Source organism: Ambystoma mexicanum, chromosome 1p (assembly GCF_040938575.1).
Source record: "Ambystoma mexicanum isolate Mex_15411 chromosome 1p, UKY_AmexF1_1, whole genome shotgun sequence".
Lineage (NCBI taxonomy): Eukaryota > Metazoa > Chordata > Amphibia > Caudata > Ambystomatidae > Ambystoma > Ambystoma mexicanum.
In genome coordinates, this window is record NC_090921.1 from 1,291,831,919 (window position 1) to 1,291,859,197 (window position 27,279).

General features: G+C 43.1%; 1 protein-coding gene across 4 annotated transcripts in view; it reads left to right on the forward strand.

Moving 5' to 3' along the window:
* The window catches only part of MED25 (mediator complex subunit 25), a 613,073-nt gene that overhangs the window by 22,778 nt on the left and 563,016 nt on the right, over positions 1-27,279 (forward strand). For all 4 annotated transcript variants that reach the window (XM_069605505.1, XM_069605531.1, XM_069605522.1 and 1 more), the window contains exons 2-4: positions 7,370-7,558; positions 11,173-11,218; positions 11,739-11,863. In XM_069605505.1, the coding sequence (XP_069461606.1) occupies positions 7,419-7,558; positions 11,173-11,218; positions 11,739-11,863 (311 nt within the window). In that variant the 5' untranslated portion in view covers positions 7,370-7,418. The remainder of the gene's footprint in view (positions 1-7,369; positions 7,559-11,172; positions 11,219-11,738; positions 11,864-27,279) is intronic.

Below are 27,279 nucleotides of genomic sequence, written 5' to 3' on the forward strand. Positions count from 1 at the left end.
GTCGGTCCTGTTGTGTGGGTAATCCCTTAAATATATTGGTGTATAAACTAGTTTAGTGAGCTGTAATAAATATTCACCACCATGGGAAGTGGCCAGGTTAAACCTAGTTTGTTCACAATCTACAGCATAACAGACTGATTGAATGACTCGCTTAAATTGTGCGTATGGGCCGCCAAAGGGTTTGACAGAGAGGCAAGTACACCACTTACATCCTTCATCCACTAGTAACCTGATACAAGATTTTCCAAAGCCAATAACAGGAATTGATGCAGCAAGTTGAATGATGGATATCCTGGGAGAAAGCACTGCATGATCCCATAAGGAAAAGATCCAATCATCATCATCATAACACATTATTTCAACAATAAAGTCGAAAATCAACAGTAGAATTTCAATTTTACATAATTCATAAATGAAAAAACTCTCAAACATCAATTCATAAAAGCAATACATTAAAAGTTGTACATAAAATTGTGAATTACAGCTTTCCGAAAATGTGTAAACCTCATCCTAAAACTACAATGCCCCTGCATAGTTGTCAGAAGATCAGTAGCTTCTTCAATCTCACTTTTCATGCCCACACCAGGTACTTGCAGCTAGCATGAACTGCAAGCACATCACTACAATCAAGACAAGTTAACGTGGCCTCCTTGGTTGTCAGACAGCCTCATGACAAAAATAACTTTTGAATATCGTATCCTCACTGGGAGTGTTGCTGGGCATATCAATAAAAAGTGGACCATGTTTGCATTCACATTTCCACACATTGGCCACGAAGCAGACAAAGTGTCGTTCCAGCTGTGACAGAGGCCAGCAATCGGTAATATTCCCATCTGCAGTTTAGAGTACAGTGATCTTATAGTCTAGGTAATTTTCATAACCCTCAGCCATCTTTATGCTGCAATAGCGTGACGCCAATGAGGATCTTCTCACATCCATACTTTATCAATGCAGCAGCCTTAATCACCGACCTTGCTGGATCTGGTTATACTACTGCGATTGGCACAAATCCCCTTGCTGTCCCTTGACCTGCACAACCCACTGTCGAGATAAGCCGCCTGCTTGATTAAGTCAGTCAGGGCACCTTTGTACTTTATAGCTGGTGATTGCACCGCAATCGAGACCAGGAATACGTAGGAAAAGCTGCAATGCCAGCTCTAGCTAGATAAAATTGAAATTGAAGAGGAATGAGAAGCAAAGAACATGAGTAGAGCTGTGAGTGTGGTTGAAGAGAAAAAATGCAAAAAGCCCTGAGCACATTTTTTTTATGGACTACCAAATTAACATGCTGTTCCAACGAAATAGATCAATCCCGCTAAGTGGCTAGGAATATGGCTGATCTCGTGGCATGTTTGAAGAGGTTTTTCAACTAGCAAGGAAAGAAGTATGAGCAACATGGATGTTTCTACTCCAAGAGATTGATACATAAGCGAGTTTTGCATCTGTTTTCCTGAAACATTGCTGACCTATTGAAGTACCTTGAGGCAATGATTTCTGTTGTCTTATAAAACAGAGAAGCAATATGGTTCTAGGAAATTTGGCATACAAATTCCTGTACCTTTTTTTTTTTTTCTTTTTTTTTCATTCTAGTATATCGGTACGCATACATTGCATCACAACCCACCAAAGGGATACTGTTGCTCTCAATTTATTAGGGTAGAAACCATGTTTTACAACCCTGTTTCCAAGCTCATTTGCAGACTGTCTGTGAAGTGGAGGGAAGGCCTAATTAATTATTGCTACTTGCCGCCAGCAATTATGAAGTGTACAGCCTAGATGGCATGGGTGCTTGAATTGTTCCAAGGGTAATTCACAAGGGATGTAGTGATCCTTGCATGGGAAATAAATGTCAGATTAGGTAAAGTTGCAGTTGAAGAGATCCTGATGCCAGGTATCCCTTGACATACCGGAAGGCTAGTGCCTTGATGCATTAGAAGTAAGTGCAGGAATCTGTGTTCTGGCAGGGCCATGGTTTTTGGGGCAAAAATAACCATGTCTAGTGAATGATCAATGGCTATACACCAGTCTGTACCATTTTGGATTTGGACATAACTTACAAATCCAAGATAGTCATTAATTCTGACTATGTGTTGCAGTCACTAGCATTGAATCTGCAACCAAATGAATAATTGAGGTATGGGAATAAACCCTTTTCTTAACTGGGAGAAGTGTACAGGTAATATTAAAGCCAGACGGGAGTTTAAGGCAATTGACAAGGATTGCACTAATGCAAGAACCCTCAATTCTGGGTAATTATGCAGCATGAATGATGAGTGCATTTTATAGTGAGGAAAGCTGTAGACATTTGAATATTGCATTGCTGAAGGGTACCATAAGAGAATTCTTCCCAATATAAAAACATTCAGTGTGATTGCAAAAAAATCTCAAAGAAGAAAATACAAGAAAGTGTACTGAAAAGAAGTCCTCGAAACAATCGCTGTACAGAATGTAACAAAATTCCAAGGATCTGGTTAAAAAGAGACCGGCATTATGGGAAAAAGACTGCATTGGCAAAGCTTTTTGCAATGTTACTGATGGGGCACCCGCAGACCTCGGTGGCATAAAATGGCTTTTCTTGCAGGGGTCTCCACAAAGTAAAGTGGTCTGCAACCGATATCTGCGTGGGAATTGTGTATCATGGCCAGACAAGAAGCTTTATGCTGTTGTCATTGATTGCCCATCTGCGCTTGACTACATAAAGTAGGAATCCCAATCAATTATGTTTATTTTGGAAATACAATGTATTCCATAAAAACAGCAATGCAAACAAAAACGCAAAAATTCAATTGATTAGAATTGGGTCATATCCCACAGTAGGAACCTTCTCTCGAGTATGCCACTACTTTTACGAATTCATTTATGCACTGATTTCAGCAGAGTTACTGCTGGCGATACATTTGGTGATTTTGCAGATTTTTGGCAGTAAGGGAGCAGAATTACCTTCTGCATTTTGCCTGAGGTTTCTCCCGCTTCACCACCAAGTTGTAGTACGGAGGTGTGGTAATGCAGTGGTAACCAAGTTACTGCTGCATAATCGCCATTTTTTCCTTCCCACACCGTTGTAATTGTATTGAGGCCCATAGTCTTCCAAGTAGCTAGAACAAGAACCCTTGGTGGGCTAGTGAGGAGGTTTCCGTAGGAAAAAGCAGAGGGTGCCTTCTCGCACATGTCCGCAATGCAGTTGATTCAGGTGATTTCGTCTAAATCTCTTCCGAGCACCGGTTTGGGAAAAGGACGGACATCTACTTCCTAAAAACGTTAAAAGGCACTATACGTATTTCCAAATAAACAAATCAGTGCAATTAGATTGGAGCTGGAGGCCTCCAGACTGACTTACTTTGTTGAAAAACTCATACATTCTTCATCAATTATTATTGGAGGGGGACGGTGCATTGGCTGGACAGGCATTTAAAGCTAGTTGATGCACATTACAAAGCATAGTTGTCCGCCTTAAAACGTCTGTCATTTTCAGGGCTATTTCCGGTTAACATGGATGGGATGAAAGACCTGTAACTATTTGAGGCATTATGAAAGATGTAAATGGCAAATTGAGAGATTTCTAAAGCTAGGATTAAAGGGCTTTTTGTAAGGTTAACTTGGGGAGGTCGTACATAAGTCTACTAGGCTACACAACCTCCCACCCGTGCCGATTAGTAGGGCTCCACCTACACACACGAGAAACAAAAAGAGTATCACTGTGGAGAGTCTTATCCCGAACCTACTCCCCACTCTCAACACTCTCCCTGAAAACTTGGATCCTGAGACACTGGTTGAGGAATACAACAAAATCATGACCACCTCATTGGACCTAATCGCCCCTCTCAAACTCAGACCAAGTAAGCCCAAAGCGCACTTGAACAAATGGTACACACAATTCCTTACAAAACTTAAGGCAAAAAAAAAAGAAAGTGTGAGGCCACCTGGAAAAAAACTCCCCTCAGCAGCCAATAAACTTAAACTTACTAAACTCGCTGCCCTCTATAATAAAGAAATTTGCCTAGCAAAACGAACCTCCTTCGACTCCCGCATATCTCAAGCCAAATCAAATAAGAAGGAACTATTCTCCATCCTGAAAGAAGTAGAAACCCCTCTAAAGATAAAAACTGGTGCTCAGAAATCCAAAATGCCCCAGCTAACAAGATTGCTACCCTACAAAACAAAATCTCCTGTAAAAAAAGCCTTCTTGAATGACCCACCCCTTCCAAACTGCCTGACAAGCCCACTTTAAGGGAATCCACCCGTTTCAATTTCTCCAAAGTCAACACATTTGAAGTAGAAAAAAGCATCCTATCTCTGAAACCCTCCAACTGTCAGGGAGATCTGTGCCCTGCACAGCTTATTAAGGATGCTGCCCGTGACCTCTCCCCCTTCATCACAAAGTTAATCAACGCCTCCTTCTCCACCGGTTCTATCCCTACTAATTTAAAACAATCTTGGCTACTTCCACTGCTAAAAAAACCCACTCTTGACCCAGCCACTCCTACAAACTATAGACAATCAGGCTTCCGTCCTCAACACGGACAGAGACTGCTCTTATTGACCTTAAACCACAGATCGATAATCTTGGAGATAATGGCCAAGCCGCCCTACTCCTCCTCTTAGACATTTCTGCAGCATTTGACCTGGTCGACCAATCCGTCCTGTGCACCCACCTCAACACATCAGCTCATTTCTCCGTTGAGGCCATCACATGGATTACATCATTCCTTAACGGCAGAACTATGAGAGTCTTTTCACCTACAGCAGCAGCAGACCCTATACCTATTACCTGTGGTGTGCCACAGGGCTCTTGTGTCTCCCCCACACGTACAATCTATTTACCAAGCCCCTTTTCGATGATTTGGATCATCTCAGTATCACCTACACTAACTACGCAGATGATACCTAGATCCTCCTTCCGCTTTCTGGAGATTATGGTAAGGATTTGGCCTTGGTGAATAGAGTGTATCATCATCCAGGCATGGATGGCCACACACGGACTATGCCTGAATGATGATAAAACCAAACTTATCATCCTGGGTACTACCGCCAGTTTAAAGAAACTAAGCCCTGTCTATTCTTCCTTTACTATCGTTGGCAATAGCATCAAAGTAGAACAAGAGGTCAAAACGTTACGTTTCTACCTGGATTCTAACCTCTCTTTCAACAGACAGGTGAACTATCTAGCTTCCACACAGCTTATACATGCAAACTGATCCGTGCAGCCAAATCCTTTCTGTCGGACACTAGCTGTGTGACCCCGCTAGAGCCCTATACTGTCCCGCCTGGACTATTGCAACACCCTCTATCTTGGTTCTTCTAAAGCCACCACTAGCAAATTACAAACTCTTCAGAATAACGCTCTTAGAGCGGCACTGGGCATCTCCAGGAGAGTTCATATTACTGCACATAGCCAACAGAATAATTGGCTCTCTATCAAAGACAAAATTATCCTAAAAATCGTGGCACTTAGTCACAAATCTCTCAATAACGCAGCACCAATTTACTTGATTGACAGATTTCACAAACAGACCTCCCTGAGACCCACAAGAACAGTATATGAAGATCGTCTGGCTGTCCCCAACTTTAAACGCTCCACCTTAGGGGGGCATTAGCTTCCCAGTGAAAGCACCTAAATGTGGAATTCCCTGCCACCAACCCTCAGAATAGACCTGCCGTATCAAAACCTCTGAACTAAGGCTGTTTCATGGTTGAAAACGCTGGCCTTCCTACATACCTAGATGCTAAGTCCTCATATTCCTGTTCTCTGTTCATACTGTTCCTACCTGCGCTCATTTGTATATTTGTATATTATCTTGCTTTTTACTATTACTGTGCGTATATATTGTTGTTCTAACCAAGCTTCGCATATTCATGTATCTGCTGCGCCCTGATACCCTAAGGTATGCTCGCGCATTACAAATAATAAACAAACATATCGTTACCTGCAGTCCACCCATGGGAGGTAAACTGCATCCCTAGAAGAGCAAAGTCTTGTCGATGCTTGGTGAAAGTCAAGCTCATCTGTTAGTTGGAAGAATATGGCAGAGGCTGATCTACCGACTATGCAACCAAGAAGAGACTGCTACCCTTGATTCTATTTGCTGCTTTTTTTTATTTCGGAGGCTGGAAATTCTTTTTGCACAAAATATTGTACAGGCCCAAGAATGTAACCAATGAACAGGGCTGTCAACGACTAACCATTGCGGAGCTAGTTCATAGCGTTCCATGAATTTAACTTCCACATAAGATGTAAACATATCATTTTGTCCATTATTTATGACCCCTTATGCTTCAAATGTCATATAGATGTGTCCTAGCATATATTTATAGATGGTCCCAAGCACACGTAAATTCACATAGGTGTGTTTGTTTGGCATAATTGGGCCTTTGGAGCCAAAAGTAGCCCCTGGTAGCTGTTGGCATCAAGCTAACCGGGCTCTTATAGGCTGCAAGCAGGAGCTAAATAGCTCCCAGCTCACCTCAGTTTCGAACCCTGTCCCTCCCCAACACCACTTCACTAGTATTATCTACATTGCACTGTAACAATTACCAGCGTTCCTTAATATGGATTTTAGAAAAGTGAGTATGTTGGGTGGCAATTGTACATGAACGTTCTATCTCAGTGCTCGCTTGTTTTTTTCCCCCCTTGGAATGCATCTTTTCCACCATGTACTATTTGTGCTTGCTTTTATTTTATGACCTTTTTTTTATAACCGTATAGATTGATTGATTGTTCAACGATAAAGTCCTACTTTGAAGGGGAAAACAAAGTTTACCTGACTGATGTTATCTATTTTATTTACATGGTCTGTCCACTGTGTTACACCTGCCACCAAGTGGCATTTTTTTGAGACTATTGCGGAACAGAATGTCGTTACGCGCTGCAAATGTGATAAAATATGCATTGGGGAGATTTTCATGCATAAGTATTTCCTTAGCATCTTTTTTGCATTTTTTTTCTTTGGCAAGTGTAAAACTCCCATGCCTTTTTGTTACTTTGTCCTGTGGAAAGGGTGCTTGGTATCGGAATCCAATCCTATGGACTTCTGTAAACATTATTTTACTAATTTGAAAATGCCATTTGGAACCATCCAATCTTAATCCGTTGTCTTGTGAGTTTGGATGCAAGTCTGGCTTCCGGGATTCCAAAATGTAATTGTTCGGCTCGGAGTCCTCATTTTTACTGACAGACTGGATGCAATACTTTAATCTGCTTGGTCCTGATGGTTGTCTCTTGATACTTTCACTTTTTTGCTGACAGGGTAATGTAAGATTACACACATCTGGCCCGGGGTAACGACGCCTGGCTACTATCTACCTGAAGGTGTCTGAGATTGAGAGAGTTGTGGAATGTGTTCTCATGGGTGTCTTTTTCCTTTCTCTCTAGTCTGCATGGGAAGAGCGCCTTCCTCCTGCGCCTGGGCTCCACGTAAAACATGGTGGTCCCTGGGCTGGATGCTCCGTCTGCAGGTAGCAGTGGCATTGTGTCAGATGTCGTCTTCGTGATCGAGGGCACCGCCAATTTGGGCCCTTATTTTGAGTCTCTGAGAAAAAATTACCTTCTACCTGCCATAGAGTAAGTATTTGGGGCTTCTTTTGTGTATTCTCTTTAACAGGTACTGGTCTTTCACCTCTGACCGGCAATAAGTGCATGTAACAATTAGGCCACTTAGAAAGAGCTTCTTGTTTTTTTACGATGACACACTGTAGGCTATAAAAGCTGATTATCATCAAACTGGAGGACATGCCTTGATGAATGAGTTCTGTGGCCCTATACTTAATATCGAATGAGAGAGAGAGAGAGACGCGCGCACACACCTCCCACCACCTCCTCATTTAAGAGTTCCTTATCCATCTCCGTTTGGTAGGGTGTGGCGTGTCCAATCCTCATCAGCCAGAACAATTGTCCCAACACCTACTTGAACCCATAGCTGTGAACTCAAATAGGAGAAATCTGCTTAAGAGTTGGACGAACTCTGATTTAGTTGCACCGCTTTGGTACCAGGTAAGTGTTATAAGACTCCTCTGCCTCTGTTTTGGCAGCCTGAATCCTTAAGCATGGACTGCTCACTTCCGCACTCTTGCCAACTGAGAACCTATGCATGGCTCAAAACAGCATTGTGCAATGTCTCCACTTCTGCCTAGATACACATTTCCTCCGTCTCACCCATCTGGCCGAGCATAGGAAACTGAACTGTCTCACGAATAAACGCAAGTAGAGTACATTCTGCCCCCCCCCTCCCTTTGTGATATAAACATTACTTGACTTATTTGTCACCTTCCCCGGTCTGAGGAGTTCATAAAACGGATTACCTTAAACACATGATTACTCCTTACACATACTTTGTCTCCAAGTCAGTACTCCCCTCGCCCCCCCCCCCGCCCCAGTTGATGCTTAATGTAGCCTTTTCTAGACAGCCTACTTCTGAAATACTGGACAACACCTCACCTCCATATGCACCGACCATCAAGGGATACATCCTAGTTTTTACATGACTGTTGCCATGTTCCTTAGTCCTGAAGATACTTATAAGGTGGTGCAATGAGATTTTTTGCTAAATCTAAATGGTTATTTTGAGCCTTAGCGGAACCGTGACCCTGTGTGGAATATGGGGTCATCTTCATCTGAAGTCTTTCCTTTATCTACAGGTACATTCACCCTGAGCTTGCCTCCAGAGGCTCATTGCCAGTTTATTTTTGCTGTCACTCTCTGCGGCGGATTCAGAATTGAGCACTGCTGTCATACATTGCAGTTTCTGAATATATAACTTTGGTCTGAGTAGAGCTCATAACCCGAACTTCCTGCTATAGTCTGGACTATGGACAAATGTTGCCCATCCCCTAATCCATAATTGCTTACCCAGTGGTGCAATGTAGTCTCGTTTAAAGCCCATCTTGGCTCTGAGGCATGCCATCACTCTGGTCCCCCTCATCTTGAGCATATTAAGGTCTGCAACTCTGTCAGATCTCCCACTTCGCAAACAGGGATTCACCTCAAACACACCAGCAAAACATCTCCCTTTATAGAGGGGAGTAAACCACTGGCATTCAGAGGATCTGGCAAAAACAGTACTCTTGTGGTTCCTGGAGAAAGGCTCGCCGCCTGTAATCTTGCTAAACTGACTTTCACTTTGTAGACCCACCAAATCTCTGCCTTCTGACAGACAGAACTACCATATCTGAACCAACAGACTTTCCTTCTGGTCACAGTTCCTGTGAGCAAAAAGCCTCTTAGTAGTACATTACAACCATGTTTTGGCTGAAACGCATGCTTCAGTCACAGTCACGACAGTTGACTCTTATTCAACTAATCACATACTCTGTGCACATATCCAAATCAAAAAGGCAGGGCTGTTCAATTTGTGAAGTAGTGATGTGCTCCTTTGCTTGCATTAATTATTTACAGTATAGTTCTCCCATGGATGATAGTTTTATGTTTCTGCCCTTGTACTGATTGCCTGGGCAATCCACAGTGTTTAGTTTTATGTTCCTCTTTAAACGCTGGCTGTTTGTGTGAGCAGAGAAAGTCAATGCTCACTTTGTGCACAGCACAAACAATCGGTCTAAGCAGAGGAGCACAAAACCTCACTTTGTCTCCAGAACCGAATCTGAAAAGTAGAGCTGTTTCAGTGTGGCACTTAGTTCAGTACGGTGTATGGGTAATGCGTGAGTCTTGAGTGCTCCTATTCTCATTGAATTACTTGTTGACTTCTTTATATTTCTGCTTGCCTTCCGCTAAATGTTAAAACTGTGGACCTCATTACGAGTTTGGCAGTGCTGTAAAAAGTGGTAGTAGTTCTGTTACTGCCACTTACTTGGCAGTAATGGAACTACTATTATTTTTACCACACCTCTGATTTTGAGTTTGGAGGAAAAGTGGAAGATTTATGGCCAGCAAAACTCTGGAGTTAAATCCTCAACTTTTCCTCCCAGAAAATCGCTGGATATAACACAGTAGAACTACCGCTTGCAGTCATTCTGCCAAGAATTCCCACTGAGTCCCGTGGACTCCAAAAACAAAGATTTACAATGCCCTTCCACCACTTGTAATCCCATGGTAAGACTGCGGGAGCGAGTGACGGTAACAGTAAATGAGTTTGGTGATAATTCGGCAGATTTGTCACCAAATTGCTGCCAAACATGTAATGAGGCAGTATGTGTGGAGTGTCTCTGCGTGAGAATTATTTTGGTTTTCTGTAGACCACCCTCTTTTATTTGCTCTGTTGATAACAAGCTACTCAAGCTCTTTCTTTGGTTAAAGACCGGTTTCCTGCTATCAGTTTGGTTCTCTGCATTCTATTCTCAATGTGCTCAGTGTGCATGTGCAGCATTAGGTCTAAGTGATGTAACATTCTGCTCATCAATTGTTTTTGTGCCACCCATAATGATGATGAATGCTTTGTACTTCATCTGTAGCGTTAGAAGTTCCTTTGAGAGATTTCGTTTTATTCCTTCCTGCAAAACCAAAAGGATGTGTGTCTTTTCTATGGAGGAAATAACCTTGTCTGACTTCACCTGTAATTATAATAGTTCTTTTATAACCCGCTAAATACCGACGAGTGCTCTCTAATCGTGGCATCGGGATTCAAACCTGTGTTGCGCTGCGTTTCTTGCTTCCAAGACAAACGCGTTGCACCTGAGCTATCCTTCCTCCCCCAACGCAAACCACCTTTGAAAAGATGGGCTACTTAGTTCAAACCTGCAGGACATCACTTGGATCAGACATCCTTTTATACCTAGTCAGTTGGCAGAGACTACTTCAATATTAAATAAGGTAGAGGAGGAAACCTATTTAGAATCTTCCCTACTTTTTTCTTTAGGATAATAAAGGATGCCAACCTTTACCTGCACTGTCCCCTGCTCCCTCCATATGTTAATGGAGAGAGCCCTACTCCTACCCTGTGGAATGCCACATAGCGTAGAAGAGACAGCTGTTGCACATAGAGTTCATTAATCACTGCCTGCCCATACTGGATTAGCTTTCTTGGAGAGTGAGTGAGTGAGAGTGAGTGAGATATATATGAGAGACCATTTTCAAAGATTGTGTGAGGTGTTTTATTCTGTCCGAAGGGGTGTGTTAGTGGCATCTCAACCAATGGTGGGATGTGTGACTGCATTTTAAGATTGTAGGGAACTGTGAGGATATGCAATCTCATCCTTGTCTCTCTCTCTCTCTCTCTCCCTCTCCAGGTACTTTAACGGGGGTCCCCCAGCGGAGACCGACTTTGGCGGGGATGTGAGTCAATATCTTTACTTCTTGTAACTACAGTGGGAGGGCTGTTCTTGAGGTCATATGCTGGGATTCACAGGCCGATGAGGACACTGACCAGGCATTACATGGCATAGGAATGGAAAGGAAATTGTGAGGCCAACTCTGGTTGGCTCTCGATGAACATGTAGCAAACTTTAATTTACCTGAAATCTGTTCCATGATGATAGTTTGCAAAATGGACTTCTGAAGGCACCTATAGGACACTGATGGTGATGTAAGACATTAGACACTGTGTCAGTATTTTATGACCATATTTAGTAAAGCGAGATGAAAGATGACTGTTGGTGTAGAAAGATGTAAGACCAGTCATGGTTACTAAAGGTAAATTTGAGTCAATGGCTGGCAATCCTATCTTGTGGTTCCTGGACTCCTATGCTTGTTTTGCACCCCTTCTGCTGTGCGCCACGCTCCACAAATCTTTGCTCATATGGCGCTCACATTGTTCCTGCTCCAGTGACCCTTACTACTTTTGTTTCTCTTTCAGTATGGTGGGACCCAGTACAGCCTTGTGGTCTTTAACACCGTGGACTGTGCTCCAGAATCATATGTGCAATGTCATGCCCCAACTAGCAGTGCCTATGAGTTTGTCATGTGGCTGGACAGCATCCAGTAAGTATGAAATACGACATAATGTATTCACTGGTGTTTCATCTTCAGTGCTCTGGTCCATTTTTTCTTTCGGCACCATCACCAATGCATAACCACATTGCTGAGGGTATTTACCTCTACTGCCACTGGAAAGGGTTCAATCATTCCTATGTTACATACTCTGATCTGAGATTGGGAGTGTGCATATCTGCTGCCCAGGGCTTGATCTGAAGGTCTTTGTGGTACCAAGGATAACTCCTTCTGTCCAATCTGGAGCTGTAAAGGTGTATGTAACCTTGGGGCTACCTTGGCTGCTAACTGCTAGGGACTGGAATGTTTGCGATCTGATAGATGGCCATTGGTGACAAAGTATTGCAACTCGACCTATCAATCGCGACTTGCTCGTGAAGATTGGTAAGAAATGCATTTAGATAGGACTCAAATGGTTTGCTAGGAAATGATCAAGCAGTGTGCCGGTTGTACTTTTATTTTGTATTGGAGTTTATTCTGATTGTAGTGCACAAAATAAATTTAGTAGAATTCTGCTCTATAAAGTGAAGAGCCAAATTATTACAGTCCAATTGTTATGACATTTAAGAGTACTGAAAGGCAGTCATTCCTACATGTCCTATATTGTTAGTGCGTTATGATGCACTTTGAACAGGCTTTGGCCTATCTTGTATTAAATCTTGAGACCGCATTTCCATCAGGATTATACTTATTATAAATTGTCGGGATGACCACCGAGATCAAAAGATTGGACAGAAGTTATGATCTTTTATGCAGTTTATTCTACAATGCAAAAACAGGTTTCCTGTGTTCCTGGGCGTCAAATACCAAAATAAAGAACAGTAAGGTCTCCGAAATAACTGCAGGCACCCTCCAAAGGTGCAACACCTTGGCTCCCGGAATTTCCATTCGTTTCTGCAACATTGAAGGTCTCTATGTTAGGGAGAATTCTCAGAAATGTGCCAATTCCCTACAACTTAGAGACCCCAAGCAATTTTGCTGGATTTTGAGGACTTGATTTTTTTTAACCCGGAGAGACCCTTTTCCCACTCTCCCATGTATTTTAATGTGAATTTTACCTCTGTGTTTCTTTCGGTTATGGAGTCTGACACACTCCATAGGCATCATCTTTTACATTGTGTCACACAGCACCTTCAGTGCAGTGGCACAGGGAAGTCTTTCAGATTTCCCCATGGTTTAAATTACTTTCTCTGGGATAAACTACTGTTTCCCATAGCAGTAAAGTGAAATTGACTTTACTTAGACCGAGCTCACACTCTCTTACAATAGATTGCTGGAGGGGTTACTTAGTATTCCCCTGTGTCTAGATCCTCATGTAACATTTTTTGTGTTACCCTTTCCCCACTGAATGGCTGGTGGCAGTGGTTTCATTTGAACTACCATGGTTTGCAGTTACGTGGGCTGTGTTCGCAGCTCCAGTAAAGCAACAGCGGGAGCCATCTTTTTCAAAATGGCGCAGTAGCCATCTTTTTACAAAATGGCGCAGTAGACATCTTTGACAAAATGGCCCTCTGTCTTCTTTTTTCACCATTTCTTTGTGGAAAGGTCCTTCTAGAGATTTTCTCTGCGCACCAAACTCCCTGTGCTTAGTCTCCTATGAGACCCAAATGCACTCTGTGGTGATTGGCTGACTGTCCGGCAAGGACAGCCACCCTGCTTGGTGAGTGACAGCTAGGTTGGAATGAATGGGAGAGAACTGAATAAAATGTGAGTCTTTTGGCTTGGAAGACAGAGTCGACCACTGGACAAAGCAACCGAAGAAGAACTTGAAGAGGACGCCTGCTGCAACTCCTGGACCGTTGGTTTGCCCGGTGAAGCCCTGCTGCTGTGCTGAAACTCCAAATTCGTATCGACAGAGAAGCCCCTGCAAGAACGACTTCTCCCTTTGAATTGCTGGGACCAATCAACTCCAAAGTAAGCCCGTCTGGACATCCATCTTGGAGCTGGTTGAATTTCCACAGAGTTGCTACTGGAAACCGTATAGCCAGGGACAGGAACACCAGATTGTGTGCGTTGAGTTTTTGGAACATCTTTCGGACTCCCAGGAAGTAGGACTGACCAAGCCTGAGCCCCCTCAACAGAGTTTGGGACCCCAGAAGCAAGGAAAGTCTACCTCAGCAGCCAGGAACCGCAGTGGTGCTATTTGCGGTAGACGCAAGGAGCTGAAACGCTAAACAGCCACTGAAAGTGAAGTTTGCCGGTTGCAAGTTTTGACCATCCATGTGCATAGCTGGAGGCCCCTGACGTCCTCCCTCTTGTCCCCACGACTGAGGCCAATGAACAGTGAGATCTGCACAGCTGCACAGGAGCAGAAGTCATCAGCTGCATCTTTTACTTCATTGCTAAGGTACTCTAAAACAAGTCTAAGAGAACTTACCTCTTGCTGTAGAAGTGCTTGTAACTTCCACAACTGACAAGTCTAATCAGCTTGTGGCCCTACATTTGATTCTTCTTTTCATCAAAGACTCATAAGAACATGTGCAAAGACTTTTCCATTTACTTACCAGAAGTGCTTCATCCTATAGAAGACTTTTGCCTATTGACTTTGGCTTAGCCTATTGAATCGTATGACTCTTAAGAGTATGTGAAAGTATTTGCCCTGCTTAAGAATATTTGTGATCTCTTCTGTTCTAATAACCTTTGCCTTTTACCAACTTTTAAGAGTATTCTAAATGCCATCAGTAAGATATGAATGTCCCCAGCACCCTTGTTATTGAAGTCACCTGAGGGTGTAGGTTGTGTTTGCGGGCCATCCCAAAAGGGTCTTTACAGATTCAGAAACTCAGTATTGAAGTGTATTTGTGTGTTACTATTATTTTGCTCCCTTCTGAAGAAGGTTTTATAACTGACTGATAAATTAATAATTGTTTATACAAGAAACCTTGAGTGTAAGAGTTTATTTGAATACCTGTAACTGTGAATCTTTGTGTAACTCCAATACAGCTCATGTTTCCCCTCTTGAGCTAAGCATGGCTGCACAGCACGCTACCAAAACTGCGTAGTACAAGCTTACACCAAAGGTTGGGTTGCCTATACCTGTAGTCAGAGTTGTTTGTAGTGTTCCCAGAGGGTACCGCATACAAACTTTGCTTAACACTCGGTGAGCAGGCTTTGTTTGGAAGATTCCAAATCCCTTACTCGGTTTTTCATTCCGAATACACAAAGTCTGTGTGCTGTCAATTCCAGGCCTGGATCTCGGCATAGGACTAAGTAGCTCGTCTTCATTGGGTATTATTACCCTGGTCTTCTGCTGGAGCGAGGTCTCAGGTTGGCAGAGTGCATATGGGAAGGGGTGGATTGTAGACCCGACACTCGCATCCTAATTGGTCTTATCCTCCTCTTGCCCACATTGTGTGCTCTAACCACCCTTCGCACCTTGTCATCTGGGTCAGAGCCTCTTCCCTAAACCTACCCGCTATGGTCTTTCTTCCTCTCTATAACCTTGGTTCTCTGTCCTGCTTCTTGCCATCCTAACTTCTTGGGGAAAATCTCCACCCCCCCATCCCCCTTCACTACTTCATCCTTCCTCTTTCCTCTTTTCCATTGATGTAAATACCACCCTTCCAGCCTCTACTACACATCCATCCTCCTGATTTTTATTTAAATTAAGTAATATTTTTTGATTATTTTTATTTACTTTTTGAATTTATTTTTGTATCATCCATCTCCTTGGCTCTGCCTCCTTCCTGGACTTCACCTCCTGCACTTGTTTAATCCGCTTATCCATTTTTGTTATTGAAAAGCTAGATAGATGTATCCCCTGCATAATATTAGAGGCCACTAGGCTAAACAAGGACTGGATTTAATAAATAAAGTGACAGAAAATTGCATAAAATGTCATCAGTGTGCTTCATATGTTTGTCAGACACAACATCATGATCATGTAAAACACACGTTTTATTGTAAAGTTGAACTGTAATTCACTATGTGTAATGTAGAATGAAGCTTTCAATGTTATGCATTCATAGTGTTCTAACTGATATTCATTACCAGGTGTATAATGTTTTGTGCCTGGGGGAAAAACAAATGTAAAAAAAAAAACACCTTTTGAAACCATGTTTTACTCTCCTCATTTGCCACTTTACAAATGGTTGTAATCACCAGCATTGGTGACACAGGCCCTTATCTGCGTTTATTTGGGCCTATTGCATGTCACCCCTCTGGGTTTATACACAGTGAGGGTGTTACCAACATTGAGTGGGAACCAGGGATACACAAACCTTTACGCAGGAAATGTTGCCGTCAGACTTTTTTTTAGCACTATGAAGACTCAATTTTGTATATTCAGGCCTCAGAACTTGCACTCCCCACTAGCCACTCGCTAGTGATCATTGACACTTGGTGAGGAAGACCCGGTGTGCTGTGTGATGCAGTAGAATTGAGAGATAAGTCACTTTTTATATCTGGCTAATAGCTTACCACCTGAAATATACATGTTATAATTAAAATATGGCCACTATGAATGTTATGCTTGTCATTTTAAATAACATTGGACTGTCATAAAGGCTTTAAAATGTACTAAAATAAGAGATGCTCATATTGAAATACTATTTGTTTATTTAATGAAGCGCATAAATAGCTATACAAAATAATTTCCAAATCTAAGCAAACCAATACAAATAATATTGTATTGTTACAAACAGAACAATGTAAACCAATTTCAGGTAAACAAGAGAAAAGAAGTGAGAAGAAACATAATACATCTTAATTCATTACAGAAACACTTCAAATACATTTTACAGCACAGATGTTAAAAATCTAAAGGGTACAAGTGAAATTGCATCAAATTGATTTGGCTTCATTAATGTATAATACTTGACTTCCAGCTGCATATTGCTCAGCAAATTGGAGTATAGTCTCAAGAAGAAGACTTAAGACTTTTTATGTGGTTCGACTAGAGTGTGTTGGTGTCTAAAAAAAAAAAAAGAAAAAAATATAAGAAAAGAGGAATGGCTTCATCATAACCGAAGCTGAACCAACAAAGGGATCTCTGCACATCACTTATACGCCGAAATAAGTCAAGCTATCAAAATATGTGATAACTCGATAGCATTCTCTGCCCAACATAACACAAACTGCACACATTCTAAGGAGGCTGAGGATTTTTTTTATTCTCTTATAGCAGATTCATTTTTATTTTGCTCTAGGACACAATTCCCCTTTTGGAGATTCTGCTATTCCATTTTATGTGACTCCTAAACATTTTGCTTTTTTACTCTTTGGTGTTTAGGTTATCCGACAAATTCTGAGTATAAGGGACTTGTACTGACGTACCCTTGCCATTGCAACCCTTTTTGAGTATATGGTCCTGTAGTAGCCCATATGGTTATTAGAGAATGGGTGTTTTTAAGCATTTGGTCCTAGTGTGATGATATCCTCCTACGTGGGTTATCAAGAGAGGAGACTAGTTACTTCTGCAATTTTTAGCTTCACCAGGGGTGTAGCCCGATTTACTGCATTAGTAACCCAAGGTAGCCTTTTGTTAGCCAACGGGATATTCATGTATTTTTTTCCATGTCCTGCTCTTTGGATTTCGGATTGTTCCTTTGTTTTGGGGAAACGAGACTGTGCTAAAATGGCCGTTGAGCAAAAGCGCTGTACCCAAGTGTCTTCTCTCTAGTACCCCCGGGGACAAACAAATCGATGCAGACACGATACTCAAAGGCAGACACCTATACAAAAACAGATGAATAGATGGATGGAGAGATAGAGAGATAGGCAGGGAAACTGATAGGCAGACCTATACCCTGAGTCACTCAAAGACAAACACACACCGATGCAGGCTGAACGATACCCAAAGATGGTCCTCCCCAGACAGGCACATAGTTTAACACCCAAAGACAGACAACTACGCATGACAGACGTGTAGAAATGTATGTAATACTTGCTATACAAACATTCAGAAAACCTTTCCCCTTCAAATATACATTTTACATTACATTTGTATAAATATATGAAGGATACCCAACAGGTTCACTTTACAATGTACATTTTATTATAAACTACAATTGTTACGACCATTACTCAAGTAAAAATGTAATAATTATGTTACAAGAATTTAACACTTTAAGATCTAAAAATAGCAGCACGTTCAGTCTCACCACAAATTCTTGTAGCTGTCTCGTACTGTATGTGTATTTGGAACGTATAAATTAAAATACGAACAAATGTCCGATAGAAAAAAGACTGACTTACAGATGCACACCCAATGACTGATCAGTAGAAACTCATGGATATATAGACACCCACCCATAGACAGAGGGTGTAGATAAATAGACACAGACAGATGAATAGATAGGGCTCTCAGTTAGGCCAGCCATAAAAATGTCTGGAATAGGATTTACGAACATACCAACCTATGAATGAAAACCTTTTCAAACCCATTTTTAAAGTTTTACTTTCCTTTTGTGAATGGTGCATCAGTGTACATACAAGCCATGTTCACTTTGTGTTCAATTTTATCATTTACCATGAACTACAATTACACATACAATTGTTGTGAAAAATGACTTCTAAGAAATAACAAGCATTGGCAAAGCCAATATTTTTGGCATTTGCAGTTGTTAGTTCACAAAGAAATGGCATGTAGATTCAATTACTAGGACTGTTTGCTAGTGTTAAAATGTATAAAGACAAGCATTGGCAAAGCCAATACTTTTGCAGTTGCTAATTGTCAAATGGTTATTGCTTCAAGTTCTATGAGCAATTACACATGTTAAAATTTACGAATGAGCAAGCATTGCCAAAGCAAATAGTATGAGAAATTCCAATTATGAAAAAGTGAGTCAGAAGGATTTCAAATAGAAATAAAATTGAGACTTTGCGTTGTTACTAATTAATTAAAAAGCAACGTATACAAATGTTACATGTAGCAATGTTAAGGTTAAACATATTATCAAATGCATAGTAACATTAACTGTAAAACTAGAATGAAAACTACATTAACAACATTATTAGAATCTAACTTGCCCTCACTAGTAACAACTAGAAAAGTGACATCCCAGAAATATTTCTTTAGAACACACATATGAATCATGCAGTGCATTTAAAAAAACTGAATCACATTACCATGTAACCTAACCTAAGTGTACATAATATACAGCTTGTTTCAAATTACCTTGAAACTCACACCCTTTCATTATATTGTAAAAGCGTGCACCTACAGTGGCAACTAATGGCATATTTTTTCAACACAAACAAACAATTATCAACATCACAAGTCACATTATCCTCTTCATGGCACTTTTCATAACAAAGTTCAAGTAACATTCACCACCCAAGTACAAACCAGTATATAAATGGCAATATACAACCAAAACATTATTAACTCATTAACACAGGCCCACACCATGACCAAATCAAAATGGAGGTTGTGTTAAGGCTTCAAAAATGTTGGTTTTATGTTTGGGTTTAATGGTAATGTTATTTTTATGTGGAATAATGGGGTTAACCTTGGTGTTGATATTTCTAATGCTTTTAGACTTTCCTTTTTAGTTAGATAATAACCTTAACTTTAATTTGAAATTCTATTTTCTCGTGTGTGCGTGTGGGTGTGGTGTGTCACTCTGGTGAGGGATGTCAAGCCATCTTTCCCAACGACAAAATACGTTTCCAACTGAAAGGTGGACAAAATTCTCCAAAGTGGTTGCTGTGGCTTAGCATTTGAGTTTGTAGGCTGTAGTGAAGTGTAATAGTTATGCCCCACAGAATACGATGCACTTGTATACTGAAAATGTACACTTTACTATGAAATGACACAAGTAGTAACTATAAGATCTAATAAGTACACAAGCTAAACATAACGCATGTTAACACGGTGCATGGATAAAAACAGGAAAGGGCCATACGAGACCCTCCCCGCTCCTAAGTTAAATAAATGCCTGCTACCTGCTTGTAAGCACACTATATATTAGGGTAAAAGGTGGGGAGAAAATTACACCCTCTACAGCAGTAAAACACATTTACAGAGCCATATTCAGGACTAAAATGCCTACATGTGAATAGTCGTAGTAATTCTCCACACATGTATTACATAGTCAAAATAATAATACAAACCTGCACCATATACAACATGTAGCACCATCCTCGAGGGAGTGACGGCCACCAAAGGTTAGTATGAAATTAGTCTTGCAATACCAAGCCTATTACCGTCTCGTTACACTCCTAGAAATTAAATACAAACGTCACCAGTAATGATATATAATAACATAGTAAATTTCATTAGGAAGGAGTGTGATGCACTCCTTTTCAGAAATGCATAGTAAATCAGTGGTCCATGCCTAAAGAACCTTCCAAAGTAAGTCACCTGTATTGTATTGCGTTGTATGGGATTTGTAGAGCTCAACCAAAGACCCGAAGGTGCTTCAGTTGAGTTTAAAAGTTGTAGAAAAGTTTACCCCTAGGAAGGAACAGGACATACTAAATTGGCAAATAGGTGTGAATAGGAGAATGTTGGGTAAGCCTGAGTTCTAACCCTCATGTGGAGAAAAGTGCAAATGACATCAGAGGAGACTGTGAGGAATTAATCCCCTCTCCAAAAGGGAGCCACCCCCTTTGGGACTCGGGAGGTGAACCTGCTAAGTGTAATCCTGTGGACAGGGCAAGCAGGATCTCACTATGGTTGACCCACCCCCAACCTTAGAGGACCGGCAATCCTTAAGGCTATGTTAACCTCCCTTCTCTCGGGAATCTAATAGTTTTGTTGGTTATATGGGAGAAAACTTGTAAAATGACTTGCCAACCCCTACATCAATGGGCAGCATGGTTTCCGACCCTTTTCAAGCACTGGAGAATGGGAGATAAGCCCACTCACTCGTTGCTTGGAGGATACAACCCAATCCGCATTGAACCTAGAGAGGAGAGAAGCCAGTGGAGCTGCACTGGAGTAGAGGCCTCTTCCTGTGAGGTGTGGCAGGAAGAAGCCCACAGAGCACTCAGCAATTTTGCCACGGTCAGGATGAGAGAACCCAGACCAATGAGTCTCTCGCATTGGAGAACACAGGAGCAGCGTAGAAGTGGTGCATGTGAAACTGACGCCGAAGTCCCGCACAAAGACAGTGGGAAGGCTCAATCCAGCGTGGAACATCTGTTGGAAGCCGGAAGTAATAAACTGCGTCCGCCTACGTGAATGTCTTCTTGGAAGATCACTGCACATGAGACTGAAGGTAAGGTATGCAGCCGCTCCAGGGAGCTGGGAGGAGGGTGGAAAGGCCAAACTGGACCCCCGGGCTGGGTGAGAGCCACCAGACCCCGGGGTCGGGTGAGAGCCAGGGTAACCAAAATCTGACCCCAAAGCGGGCTGAGGGAAAACAAACCAACAAACCGCAAGGTGGCGTGTCCGAAGACCTCAGGTTCTGGTAAAATCCAGGAGGTAGCTGAGTGGGGAAAGACACCACGGAATTCCCCGGTCGGAAAGCACAAGAAGAGACTTGCCTCATGTGAATATATGAATCGGGTGGGGGGGATCCTAATGGTGGATGACGGCCCTAGACTGAGACAAAGTGTCTGGCAATCCTGGGAAAAAGAGAGACTAACCAAAGACTGATCTGCAACCCTAGGAGGGTAAGGTGGAAGAGACATTTGGTTCCTTAGCTTGAACTGTGCAACGGGCCAAGAAACCCCTTTCTGATTAGATGTTAGGGTGGGGTCATTAACCAGCCACCATTCTATTGTTTGGGCAAAAGGCCCTTTAGTTTACCTTTTGTCAAAGTTGGGTTCTTTTTTAGTTTACGAGCACACTTTTAGACCCCTTTCTTTTCTTTAAGAGTAGGGCTGAGAAACCATGATCAAATAAAGAACTACTTTACCCAAAATACCACCTTGTCCGTCTGCTGATTCTGACTTGCTACAAGACCCTCTCAAATAGTTTACTTTCTTGTTGGGAGACCCAGAAGCCACAGCTATTTAAAGTCAATCGCATCGTAGAAGAATAACCATTGACTAGTCCGGTGGATTGGTGAACAATTTATTCGTAAAGCAGGCAGCAGGACAGCACAAACCAATGACAGTAAAAAACCTTGATGCAATTGAGACCCCCTCCCTCTGTGCTCCGTTCTCTTATACCCAAAGGAACACATGCATTTCAATGGATAGGGTGGTCCAGGCAGGGCAAGCGATCCTACAGAAACAATGTTACAAGCGGGGAATAAAGTCTTTGGTGCCAGCTACGTTCTTACATGTTAATACAGTGTTATCAGGGAGGACAGACCTACATGGTACATTGACACAGGGTTGTCTTTGAGACTTCCCACTGACTCAATTTTTCTGGGGCTGACTACTGTCCCCAAGAAACAGGTAAAGTTGTCATTTACTTTATGTAGTCCTTTAAAACTACATACCCATTACACCCCATCTTACATGGAGTACTGGAAAGGGTTAATTCCTATCCCTTTTTGTCTGCGACTCTCTGAGCTTTGTTTTGCTTTTTTAACATTTAGACTTGGCTGGTGGCAGTGGTATCTACCCTAACATTTCTACCGCGATTATACTATATAAACGTGGTATTGTTCCTGGCTATTATATTAGCCTTGAACATAAACCCGCTTGACCGAATACTCTTTCTTTTGGCTCCGGTCGGGTTTATTCGCCATTTCTTTTTGTTAAAGTCCTTCTTGTGTTTTACTTTGCATGGCAAACCAGGTTTGCCTTCTTTGTTCACCGTCTTTTGACGGGCTGCAAAGAAGACCTCCTCTTGGCGCCTGGGTGTCTAGGTGGGCTGTGTGTGAGGGAGGGGTGTAGTCACCCCCTGCACAGGGTATCCTAGGAAACCCAAGTCGAACTTTCCAATGATTGGCTGAGGTGGTTGTCCGGGCCGGTCAACCCCCCCCTCCCGCTGCGTGATTGACAGCCAGGCTGTGTGAATGGGGGATTTTCGCAATAAAAGGCAGGACTCTTGGGCTGGAAGTCGGAGTCGCCACTGGAACTACAAGGAACCGAAGAGAAGCTGAGAAGAAGAGGGCTGCTGCAACTACCGAGTCCCAGTGAAGCCCTGCTGCAGTCCTGAGCTATCTATCCTTCAACGACCAGAGAAGATCCAGTCCGGAGTCTTCTTCCCTTGAGACTGGTGGGGTCAACCAGCTCATCTTACACAGCCAGAGGATCCTCCTTCGTGGTCGAAATCGGTGCACCCTGCTGTAGTGGTCCGGATAGCCATCTGAAGAGCCTCTCCTGTTTTAAAGGAGCGCACCTTTTTATTCACTGTCGCTGCTGCTGGCCTCATCCCTGGGTAGTGCAGCTCACTCCAGGCATCCTCCTTGTCCCCACGACAGAAGCCCCAGGAACTGAGAGTCTGCGGGAAACTACCAGGAACAACTTCCGTGGCACCAGCTTCTCCAAAGAATAAGGTACTGAGTCCAGCTTCGAGGAACTAGGGTGAACCCTTGTCTCCTCATCCAACACTTGCCCTTGTCTTCCTTCCCTCTTATAACTTTTGCTCCCTCTGTTGACAATATCCAAGTACTCCTGGCAACGTTGAATCTTGAACAGGAACCGGTTCTACTTGACACTGGCGCAGGCCTATTGACTTTTATTTTCCGATCAGCAAGTTTTCTCTGATTCTGTCTGCCTTGACAAAAGTATTGCCTATGTTTTTTGCCCCTAACTCTCTTTTGTTAACTCGGGTGCTAAGTGTGTTTTTACCCCGGTAACATTTCTTTCCGCAGATACGTGTATCTTTAGTAAGACCGAACTGTCATTACTGTCAAAAAGTGTTCACATATGTATTCCCGGTAACGTCTTTTGTTTCACAACACCGGTCCGTCAAATCATCAGGTACTTACCTTGAGTTGTTCTGCACAAAGAGAATTGGTTGTGTGTAGTGTATTTTATGTGTGTTTTTTCTTTAAATCTAATAGAAGTGAAGTGTTTTGCAAACAGATGGTTTAAAAATAAATGTACTTATATTTTTTACCTGAAACCTTGAGTCAGTGTTTGCTAGAGTCACAGTAATTGTGGTCACTTTGTGTAATCTCTGCTACTGCTCATATACTCTTGAGATAAGCCTGGCTGCTTCGCTACTGCTTCCACTTTAACAGTGTAGTACAGTCTTGTACCAAAGGTGAGCTTGTATTACCACTTGTAGTCTTAATTGTGTGTAATGGTCCCTAAGGGCACTGCACAGGATTCTGCCTAACAATCTGCTAAAGCCGCTTTTCCTTAGAAAGCAGGAGCCTGAAACGCACGAACATTTGCCAAAAAGAAACCCGCCAGAAGCGAGAGATGTGAAGGTGAACATAACACACTAGGCTAAGAGCCTTCATCACAAGGACATGCACACTAAAACCTAAAGCCTCACCTTGCACGGGCAAGAAACAGTGTGTAAACATGACAGTTGGCAGCGCCTATTCAGTATTTTAATGTCTAGGGAGTACACAACATTTTCAATTCCAAACTTTCCCCCAAAATTCCCCCCTATGGAGACCTTCACTCCAGTCTCATTCCATACATCTTTAAGGGAACAAACATCACATCCAGGCATGTTACAACAGTATTCCTTCAGAAATGTTGGGTAGATTTTTATTTTTATGTGAAATCTACTTCACATGTGAGTCCCTCAGCACTTTTTGCTGGACTACTGGGTTTTTGGTCTGCTCATCCGAGTGAGTGGAACCCTTTTCCACACTCGCTCATCCTTTTACCCTATTTTTTTGGATCCTTTTTGTATTTCTTTTTATACCTTTTTTCTTGGAGTAATGCTTTCTTCCAAATTATGTGGCAACTGTCATTGACTTTTGCAGCACGCCGCGCTCTCTGTGCATTGTTGTTGGGAGCCCCTTGGGCTTCCCTTTTTAATTTCTGTTATTTCCTTTGTGGGAACACATGTTCCAAAGGGCAGGGGGATATTAATTATCATCTTTTCTATTGTGAGATCAGCAGACCCCACCTTGTGTGGAATGCTGAGGGGTTACACTGTATCCCCTTTTTCACTGCTCCTGTAACCCCTTTGGTTACATTGATACGCTAATCTGAATGGCTGGTGGCAGTGGTTTTATCCTACCTACTTTTGTGAAATGTTTACTCCCAGGCTGTACTCGCAGCCACTCTAGTGCACAGACTGTCACCATTGACCCAAACTGGTGTCAGTGTTCTTTTATCACCAATTCAAGATGGCTTGACCCTTCCTAGTCCTTCTGCCGTGCACGGTGGGGGAGGTCCTGGTTTGTTTTTTGTCTTTTTTTTATTATTTTTTTTAACCTTTTATTATTGCTTGACAAGGTCACAGGGACATTGTAACAGAGCAAGAAGCTCATTGAATCAGCGAATACAGTAGTGATATTAGAAACATAACATCTCAAGTCAGTAGGAGTTAAGAGCGGACACTGATCGGACGGTTCCGGGAGGCCTCTGTAATCATTGAGGAGTTCTCGGGGCCCGAAGGTACAGGGAATGTGGGATCATCATCTCCAATGTCTGTTAATGACTGCAGATATGCCCGGAAGGGTGGCCATATATCTCGGGGCATGCAGCCAGAGGGCTGCAAGGAAATCAACTCTCCTCAGTGTCAGATGAACAGGTGACACCCCGAAGCCACTGCTCCAGGGTAGGGCCAGCCGGGCAGAGCCAAAGGAGAAAAATGTGGCGTGCAGCTAGAAGCATACAGATACTAGCCAACCGGAGACCCCCTCCCCCGGAGTATAGGGAAGCCATGCAGCAAGAAGTTTTCAGGGTCCGGAGCGTTAAATCTGTCAAGCATCACAGAAACAGCCATACAGACACCAGCCCAATATTCAGATATTTTAGAGAAAGACCAGACCATGTGAAAGTAGCATGCATCCTCAGCATGGCACCTGGGGCAGGGGGAATGATCCCGGGTCATGGTATGGAATCTGGCAGGGGTGTAATGAACCCTATGTAGTAGCTTAAATTGGATTAGGGGATATCTGGCATTCAGGGACACCTCCCAGGATCATCTACACATGACCTCCCACCTTTCATCAGATATATGGGTGCCTAGGTCCCTACCCCAAGTCTCAGGTAGCCCTGCAAGGGGCTTATTAATTCACTCTTGGAGCTGCTTGTACATCGCAGAAAATGCTCCAGCAATTACAGTGGATCTAGTCACCAGTGTAAATAATGGTTAATCTGGGGGCTGCACAGGAAACCCAGGCCATGCATCTCTAACAGCACGTCGCAGTCCAGCATACTGCAGCCATCCGGAGGACAGCCTCTTCAGAGGCCCGCGGACCTCAGGCCTGCTCACAAATGTCGCCTGTGTGTACATGCCTCCAAGGGAAGAGTAGCCGATAGCCACCCATTTAACCACTGCAGCCTTACTAATCTTGAGGAAGCAAGGGATGTAGTTCCACAATGGGAAGTCCCTGTGGACTTCGTATTTTGTCCCAGGCTAAAGCCGTAATGGCAGCTGGGCTGGGCAGTTCCGGGTCTCTCCACAGGGGCAGAAGGATCAACGAGCGGCGTGCTCTAGGCTTGGAGGCGAGGCGCTCAATCTACACATGGAGGGGGTTAGGGGATGTGTGGACCGTCTGCAACCCAGTAGGCCACGTAGTGAGCTTGTGCTGCAAGCCAGTAGATCTCGAAGTCTGGTACTGCAAGGCCACCCTGACGAGGAGATCGAATAGTAGACCACCACTTTAATCTCACCGCGCCAGAGTGCCATAAGAACCTATTATTAATAATGGTTTTAAGCTCAGCAAATAGCGCCACCCCGGCCAGAGGGGGGCGTTCAGAAAGCAGTATAATAATTGGGGCAGCACAATCATCTTAAGGGCAACCATGCCCAAAATGGTGATAGGTAGAGTAGCTCAAGAACGCAGTTTGGACCTAAGCCAGTGTAAATGGGTCCCAAAGTTCTGGTCATGTAGTGTGTCCTGGCGTCTTGTAATCGTGACTCTGAGATTTTATTTGAGGGGCCCCAAGTGAGTCCCATAGAGTCCGACGGGGCTGTTGTCGAGTCAGTCAAGGGGAAGAGCTTCGATTTGGTACGGTGGAGAACGGATAAGAAGCCAAACTGGGAGACATCCATCGGGACCGGTTCAAGGTTCCGATCGGGATCCCAGACCAAGAGCAATGCGTCATCCACATAAAGAGAAATAATCTCAGGGGATCCAGACAGGCGCACCACCCTATGTGTATTCTTGTGCCTTAGCAACTCTGCCAGAGGTTCCATAACTATGGCAAAAATAAGTGGGGAGAAGGGGCACCGCTGCCTGGTCACTCTGCAAATGTCGAACGACCGGGAGAGGCGGCCATTCGTACACACGCTGGCCACGGGGTGGGAGTATAACCGCTTTATCCAGGAAACAAAGCGAGGACCAAAGTTGCCCCTCTCCAGGACCGCCTAGAGGAAGCACCAGGGGACTGAATCGCATGCCTTCTGAACATCGAGCACCACAGCAACGGCCTGAGCATCCGGGGAAATCTGAGACAGGACATTGAACAATCGTCGAAGG